Below are 7,967 nucleotides of genomic sequence, written 5' to 3' on the forward strand. Positions count from 1 at the left end.
GTGTTGGAATAAATAACTCTTTCGTTTTCGCACCTCCAGCCAGGGATGGAACCTGAAATCTTACCCTGCGCGGATCTCCATAGCCCAGGTTAGTAGGAGCAACTGTATCCCCTTTGAAGATTAACTCCGCCAAATGTTACAAGTATCCCTATAAGAGGTGTTTGGAGGCTAGAAATGGGCCCACAGCCTTGTGCTGATACTGTAACAGCGGGGGATTTCACCCTGCGCGGAGCTCCATAGCCCTGTGCAGAAATAGACACTTTGTGCCTGCAGGCTAGAAATGGGCTTGGGACACTGAAGGCTAGGATCTGATAATGCAAAGTGCTTTATATACCTTTTGAATGACGTTTATTTTTCTCCACCTCCAGCCAAAGGGGAAATCCTGAAATATTACCCTAATCCGAGCTCCATAGCCCTGTGTAGAAAAAGTGACTTAGTCCCCTAGAACCTAAACATTGAGCAAAATATATATATATATTTTGTATTAACAGTTTTAAATGGGTAAATTGTACCCGGATCGGAGCTCCATAGGCCGGGTAGAAAAAGTGACTTTGTCCCCTTGAACCTAGAGTTATTTGAAGAAGAAAAAAAAATTGTATGTGTGTATATATATATTTTTTTATTTATTTCTTTTGGACCACCTTCAGCTTAGGGGGAAAACCTGAAGTTTTACCCGGATCGGAGCTCCACATCCTCGGGTAGAAACAGTGACGTTGTCCCCTTGAACCTAAAGTTAGTAAAAAAAAAAAAGTTTAGATTTTTATTTTTTTGCCGACCTCCGGCTATGGGAGAAAAATCGAAATTGTACCCGGATCGGAGCTCCCCAGCCCTGGGTAGAACAAGTGACTTTGTCCCCTTGAACCTAAGGAGACAGTAAAAAAAAAAAAAAAATTATATATAGTTTTTTTTTTTTTGCCGACCTCCAGCTAAGGGGGAAAACCGGTAATGTTACCCGAATCGGAGCTCACCAGCTCTGGGTAGGAAAAGTGACTTTGTCCCCTTCAACCTAAAGAGTTAGTAAAAAATAAAAAAATGAGAATATATATATATATATATATATATATATTTTTTTTTTATGACCTCCAGCTAAGGGGGAAATGTGGAAATTGTACCCGAATCGGAGCTCACCAGCCATGGATAGAAAAAGTGACTTTGTCCCCTTGAACCTAGAGTTATTAGAAGAAGAAAAAAAAAATTGTATGTGTATATATATTTTTTTTATTTCTTTCTTTTGGACCACCTTCAGTTTAGGGGGAAAACCTGAAGTTTTACCCGGATCGGAGCTCCACATCCTCGGGTAGAAACAGTGACGTTGTCCCCTTGAACCTAAATTTATAAAAAAAAAAAAAAGTTTAGATTTTTTTTTTTGCCGACCTCCGGCTATGGGGGAAAAATCGAAATTGTACCCGGATCGGAGCTCCCCAGCCCTGGGTAGAACAAGTGACTTTGTCCCCTTGAACCTAAGGAGACAGTAAAAAAAAAAAATTATATATAGTTTTTTTTTTTGCCGACCTCCAGCTAAGGGGGAAAACCGGAAATGTTACCCGAATCGGAGCTCACCAGCTCTGGGTAGGAAAAGTGACTTTGTCCCCTTGAACCTAAAGAGTTAGTAAAAAATTCAAAAATGAGAATATATATATATATATATTTTTTTCGCGACCTCCAGCTAAGGGGGAAATGTGGAAATTGTACCCGAATCAGAGCTCACCAGCCATGGCTAGAAAAAGTGACTTTGTCCCCTTGAACATAAAGTTAGAAAAAAGTGTATGTATCGTTTTTTTTTTTCCCCGACCTCCAGCTAAGGGGGAAATGCGGAAATTTTACCCGAATCGGAGCTCACCAGCCCTGGGTAGAAGTAGTACCCACGTCCCCTTGAACCAAAATGTCCACACACAAAAAAGAAAAATACTGAAACCGCAGTTTAAAGGCCCAGAGGGACCCGTAAACGGACATGGTGGTTCACCACAAAATGTAGGATCCCACACCCTCTTCCTATAGGCCTGCATGGGAACCCTACTTTATCGACTATTAATCCCGCAGGGCTTACAGCTCCTGGGCGGGAGACAAAGCTGGATTTGGCGCGGCCATTCCGCCGCCCGGCCATCTGGTCGCCGCAGCTCACTGGGCCATCTGGTCGCTGCATAGTGGGCGACCAGATGACCCAGTGAGCTGCGGCGACCAGATGGCCGGGCGGCGGAACGGCTGCACTAACTCCGATTTTGTCTCCCAGCCCGGTGCTGTAAGCCCCCACTGCGTGGGGGGCTTAATAGTCGGTGAACTGCGTGACTCGTGGGTCCCTGGGCCGGGCTAAACCCACCGTAGGTCCCCAGTCCAGGGCTCCATGATGGCAGGCCCCTGGACCGGGCTGAACCCACCTTATGTCCCCAGTCCAGGGATCCAGGCCAACGGGACCCTGGGACGGGCTAAACACGCCTTAGGTCCCCAGGCGAGGGCTCCATGATGGCGGGCCCCTGGTCCGAGCTAAACCCACCGTAGGCCCCCAGACAAGGGCTCTATGATGGCGGGCCCCTGGGCCGGGCTAAACCTCCCTTATCTGCCCAGTGAAGGGCTCGAGGCTAACGGGACCATGGGTTGGGCTATGCCCACCATAGGTCCCCAGTCCAGGGCTCCATGATGGCAGGCCCCTGGACCGGGCTGAACCCACCGTAGGTCCCCAGACAAGGGGTCCATAATGGCGGGCACCTGGGCCGGTCTAAACACCCCCTTAGTCCCGCAGGGAAGGGTTCCAGCATGGCGGGCTCGTGGGCCGGGCAAAAGCCCCCCTAAGTCCCCAGTCCAGGGCTCCAGGATGGCGGCCTTCTGGGCCACGGGACAGCGCCCGACATGGTAGGGTGGCACCGGAGCAAATCCCCTGGTATTGGGCTAGCGAGTAGCCGAACAATAGTGCATAGACACAGCTCTCCCATGACATCGTGGTCGGCTCTTAAAAGAGCCTTTGGGTTGGTGTTGTGCGTTTTTTTTCCGTGGGCAAGTCGAGCGTTTAACCGCCGAATCCGTAGAGGGTGCGGCCCTGGCGCTTCAGGGCATAGACCACATCCATGGCGGTGACGGTCTTCCTCTTGGCGTGCTCGGTGTAGGTGACGGCGTCCCGGATCACGTTCTCCAGGAAAACCTTGAGCACCCCGCGGGTCTCCTCGTAGATGAGGCCGGAGATGCGCTTGACTCCGCCACGGCGCGCCAGGCGGCGAATGGCCGGCTTGGTGATGCCCTGGATGTTGTCCCGGAGCACCTTGCGGTGCCTCTTGGCGCCGCCTTTGCCGAGCCCCTTCCCGCCTTTGCCGCGTCCAGACATGTTCTCCTCTTGATGCTGTGAGCAGAAATGACGGCTTACGTCCGCACGGCTGCTTATATAGAGGAGGAGCAGCGGACCTGCGCGGGAGCACCAAGTGAGGCCCAGTGAGGCGGGAGAGCCCGGGCCCCGGCCCGCCCTCTGCAGGGAGCGGGGACTGGAGCGGCCGTTGCCGTTTGAAAAAGAGCGGGCTCCCAGCCCGCCTTTGTCATGGGCTGGCTCAGCAGCTTCCGCCGGTGCACTGATCAGTCAAACACACGTAAGCACCTTCCTTCCCGGCCCCCACTTGTGACCGCGGCCCACCTATCCCCTGCGTTCGGTGCCCCCTCTCCAATAGCAGCAGAAGGCTCGGACATGTTTTAATGGAGCCGGCACACGTTAGCGGCCTCTCCCCGCTGCGTTTGGCCGCCTGCAACCTCGTAACACTGCCCACATCTCGCGCTCGGCTGGGGCAAGCCGGCAAAATGTGTCCCCCCAAGAATGGACATATATATATATATATATATATATATATGTAGAATATTGTTTTAAAAAGAGCGCGCTCCCAGCCCGCCTCTTTGTCAGGGACTCCCGATCGGGCTCAGCAGCTGCCGCCGGTGCACTGATCAGTCAAACACACACACTTCCCCCCCTTCCAGGCCCCCACTTGTCACCACGGCCCGCCTAACCCTCGCGTTCGGTGCCCGCTCGGCTGGGGCAAGTCTGCAAAATGTGTCCCTGAAAATTAAAATTATATATGTATATAAAAAAAAAAATAATATGGTCGGCCTCATGCTAGGCTTTGGGACGGGACAACATTAAAGTGTACGGCCAGAGCTTGGGCATGCCCTCCGCTACAAAGCTACGGTTGCGGGCGCTGCCGCATCTATGAAGCCGCCAGAGTAACACCATGGCACGGATAAGCTCTTTGATGGAGTCTGTGGTTGGCCCTGAAAAGAGCCTTTGTGTTTAGGGTGTGTTTCCACGGGGGTCTGCGGGCCTTTACTTGCTTGCTTTGCCCTGTGCCTTGTGGCTCTCGGTTTTCTTGGGCAGCAGCACGGCCTGGATGTTGGGCAGGACTCCTCCCTGGGCGATGGTGACTCGGCCCAGCAGCTTGTTCAGCTCCTCGTCGTTGCGGATGGCCAGCTGGAGGTGTCTGGGGATGATGCGGGTCTTCTTGTTGTCCCGGGCGGCGTTGCCAGCCAGCTCCAGGATCTCAGCGGTCAGGTACTCCAGCACTGCAGCCAGATAGACGGGGGCACCGGCGCCCACCCTCTCGGCGTAGCTTCCCTTCCGGAGCAGCCTGTGCACACGGCCCACGGGGAACTGGAGCCCGGCTCTGAAAGAGCGTGTCTTTGCCTTGGCGCGGGCCTTTCCTCCTTGCTTTCCGCGTCCAGACATGGCGATCGGTCTAGGGTCTCAGTCACACAACAGAGAGAATAGTAATGCTCTTTCTGCTGGACTCGGTAATATAAAGACTCCGGGAGCGTCTGATTGGTTGACAGCTAGGCGCTGTTAGTACTTCTCATTGGAGGAGGAGGGCTTAACATAGGAAGTGGGGAGCCTGCCAATGAGAAGGGAGAACCGGGAAGAAGGCTGCTTTGCACGCCAAGCCCATAAATACAAGTGCCGGGCGCGTAGGCTTTATTTCTCTCGGCTTCACAGCAAGCAGTGAAAGAGCGTCCACCATGCCTGAACCAGCCAAGTCTGCGCCGGCTCCCAAGAAGGGCTCCAAGAAAGCACTCTCCAAGCCGCCCAAGAAGGACGGGAAGAAGCGCAGGAAGAGCAGGAAGGAAAGCTATGCCATCTACATATACAAAGTGATGAAGCAGGTGCACCCAGATACCGGCATTTCCTCCAAGGCCATGGGCATCATGAACTCCTTCGTGAACGACATCTTCGAGCGCATCGCTAATGAGGCTTCCAAACTGGCTCTCTACAACTCGCGGCGCACCATCACCTCCCGGGAGATCCAGACCGCAGTCCGCCTTCTGCTGCCCGGAGAGCTGGCCAAGCACGCCGTGTCGGAGGGCACCAAGGCCGTCACCAAGTACACCAGCGCCAAGTAAGGCTTCGAGGCGCATCACCAACAAACACAAAGGCTCTTTTAAGGGCCAACCACTTCCTCCTCTAAGAGCTAATGTGCTTCTGTTATCACTTGAGAAATATGTGTTTTAGAAGGGTAATGTTGAGTGCAGAAAGGCCCGCTCTCACAGGGCTTGCTGCAGACCGAGCAGGCAACCCGTTTTTCCTCTTTAAATTAACATATCCCTATGAATGAGCCCTCGTTGGGACCAAGTATCACATAAGCACTGTAACGATGAGGTTCAATGAACCCCCTGGGAATTCGCGCATCTGCCCCCGGGCTTATTGTTTTCCATGTTAGGGGCGAACAGTGTTTGTGTGAGCTGGTTTAACGTTGTGTTAGTACTCTAAGACCCTGGCGAACGGCTATAATCCGCCCCGGGGCAAACGTTCCCGAAATCAGACACATGAACCCGATGTACCGGGAGCACAGATGCGCCATAGCGCTGGCTTGTGACCAGCGGATCCCTACACAACCCTCTACCCCCAAAGAAGCGCTCTATTAAATGAAGGACACATTGAAGAGGTGTTTGTGCACTGTGAACACGGAGAGCTCTGGTCCCCCCAGAGCCGGTATAAGTTGCCAAATGGCACTCTCAGAACCCGACGTACCGGGAGCACAGATGCCCCATAGTGCTGGCTTGTGACCCGCGGATCCCTACCACAACCCTCTACCCAAACAACGCTTTAAAATGAAGGACACATTGGAGAGGTGTTTGTGCACTGTGAACACAGAGTGCTCTGGTTTCTCCAGAGCCGGCGGTATAAGTTGCCCAGTGCTCGTGGTACTCACAGCCCACCCTCCCTAACCTGTAAAACACATGCCATGACATATAAGATAAGCTCGTAGGTGACAGGGTGGTGGCCCTTAAAAGAGCCGTTGTGGTGGTTGTCCGGGTCGGTCTGTCGCCTTAGGCCCTCTCGCCTCGGATGCGACGGGCCAGCTGGATGTCCTTGGGCATGATGGTCACCCTCTTGGCGTGGATGGCGCACAGGTTGGTGTCCTCGAAGAGCCCGACCAGGTAGGCCTCGCTGGCCTCCTGCAGGGCCATGACGGCGGAGCTCTGGAAGCGCAGGTCGGTCTTGAAGTCCTGGGCGATCTCCCGCACCAGGCGCTGGAAGGGCAGCTTGCGGATGAGGAGCTCGGTGGACTTCTGGTAGCGGCGGATCTCGCGGAGGGCCACGGTGCCGGGCCGGTAGCGGTGAGGCTTCTTGACGCCGCCGGTGGCAGGCGCGCTCTTGCGGGCAGCCTTGGTGGCCAGCTGCTTGCGGGGCGCTTTGCCGCCGGTGGACTTGCGGGCTGTCTGCTTGGTGCGGGCCATGGCGGGAGCGGTCTGTCTCAGCGAAGGCAGAGAAGAATGGCGTCGAACGGGAAAAGAGCCCTATTTATGCGCTCAGAGACGGAGGGCTGCTCTGATTGGCTGAGGAGACCTCCCCACGTTCGAAAATAGCCCGCGGTGTGCAACGATTGGTTACTGAACCGGAGGCTGCAGCCTAGCTGTCCAATGAGCTGTGGATAAAAGAGAAACCTCCGGTTGGATGATGTAGCCGGAGCCCGCGCCTCAGCCAGCCTTTGTCTCCGTGTCCCGTCCATCCACTGGTGGTCCACCCGACCCCGGTCAACCGGGAGAGGAGCCCGAGATGTCATGAGCACACTGCCCTTGGTCACCCTGGAACACGCCCCCTTTACCTGGGCTCGATTGAAAGTGAACAATCGTCTGCTTTATGCAGACACTATATCGAGTCTGCCCGGGTACAGTGAAAGCACCAACACACACACGTTAGCACACGTTTATAATAAACCACGGTCTTATAACTCCCAGACCCCCTTTTTTTACCCGCCCCTGCTCACCCTGGAGCACGCAGTTCCCTGCGCTCCATTTAAAGTTCACAATCGTCTGCCTTATGCAGACACTATGTCGAGTCTGCCCGGGTCAGTGAAAGCACCGAGACACACACGTTATTGCACATGTATTATAAACGGAGGTCTTATAACTCCCGGACCCCCTTATTTTCTATGTTATACCGATTTCAATCCACGCAGCACCGTAAGAGCCGTTTATATGGCCAAGATCACACGCGGCACTCGCGTGTGGAAAGGTGCGCTATGGATGTACCGTGCCGTTTATTTTTGAGCAGTGGGGCATTGGGTGGGTGCAAAGGTGGGGATGAACACGCTCTCTTCTAGACAGGGTGGTGGCCCTTAAAAGAGCCGTTGTGTTTACAGTGTCTCGGTGTAAGCCCTTACTTCTTCTTGGGCGCTGCCTTTTTGGGCTTGGCTGCTTTGGGCTTGGCTGCCTTGGGTTTGACTACCTTGGCAGGGCTTTTCTTGGCTACTTTGGGCTTCGCCGCCTTGGCTTTCGCTGGGCTCTTGGCAGCCTTCTTGGCGGGGGCAGCCTTGGGCTTCTTGGGGCTCTTGGCTGCCGCTGGCTTCTTGACCTTCTTCGGGCTCTTCTTGACCCCCGCGGGAGCCTTTTGGAGCTTCTTGGCGGCAGGGGCAGCTTTCTTGGCCGCTGGCTTCTTGGTGGCTGTCTTCTTTGCCGCCTTCTTGCCCACCAGCTGCTTCTTGTTCACCTTAAAGGACCCGGAGGCC

At 54.1% G+C, this 7,967-nt stretch overlaps 4 protein-coding genes across 4 annotated transcripts; 1 reads left to right on the forward strand and 3 right to left on the reverse strand.

Annotated features, from left to right (window-relative positions):
- Positions 1-3,001: 3,001 nt before the first annotated feature.
- LOC144827927 (histone H4) lies at positions 3,002-3,313 on the reverse strand. Its single transcript, XM_078686091.1, has one exon. The coding sequence runs from the start codon at positions 3,311-3,313 to the stop codon at positions 3,002-3,004; it is 312 nt and encodes a 103-aa protein (XP_078542217.1).
- Positions 3,314-4,291: 978 nt separating this feature from the next.
- Positions 4,292-4,690, reverse strand: LOC144827928 (histone H2A type 2-C-like). The gene has a single exon (XM_078686092.1). The coding sequence runs from the start codon at positions 4,688-4,690 to the stop codon at positions 4,292-4,294; it is 399 nt and encodes a 132-aa protein (XP_078542218.1).
- Positions 4,691-4,977: 287 nt separating this feature from the next.
- On the forward strand, positions 4,978-5,358 carry LOC144827929 (histone H2B 1.2-like). Its single transcript, XM_078686094.1, has one exon. It carries the CDS (start codon positions 4,978-4,980, stop codon positions 5,356-5,358), a length of 381 nt encoding a protein of 126 aa, XP_078542220.1.
- Positions 5,359-6,285: 927 nt separating this feature from the next.
- On the reverse strand, positions 6,286-6,696 carry LOC144827930 (histone H3). The gene has a single exon (XM_078686095.1). The coding sequence runs from the start codon at positions 6,694-6,696 to the stop codon at positions 6,286-6,288; it is 411 nt and encodes a 136-aa protein (XP_078542221.1).
- Between the last annotated feature and the right edge of the window lie 1,271 nt (positions 6,697-7,967).

Source organism: Lissotriton helveticus, chromosome 4_1, assembly GCF_964261635.1.
Source record: "Lissotriton helveticus chromosome 4_1, aLisHel1.1, whole genome shotgun sequence".
In the NCBI taxonomy this organism is placed as follows: domain Eukaryota; kingdom Metazoa; phylum Chordata; class Amphibia; order Caudata; family Salamandridae; genus Lissotriton; species Lissotriton helveticus.

Bases quoted from the DNA above. Each gene is read 5' to 3' on its own strand.
- LOC144827930 (XM_078686095.1), bottom strand. From the start codon at position 6,696: ATGGCCCGCACCAAGCAGACAGCCCGCAAGTCCACCGGCGGCAAAGCG.
- LOC144827929 (XM_078686094.1), top strand. From the start codon at position 4,978: ATGCCTGAACCAGCCAAGTCTGCGCCGGCTCCCAAGAAGGGCTCCAAG.
- LOC144827927 (XM_078686091.1), bottom strand. From the start codon at position 3,313: ATGTCTGGACGCGGCAAAGGCGGGAAGGGGCTCGGCAAAGGCGGCGCC.
- LOC144827928 (XM_078686092.1), bottom strand. From the start codon at position 4,690: ATGTCTGGACGCGGAAAGCAAGGAGGAAAGGCCCGCGCCAAGGCAAAG.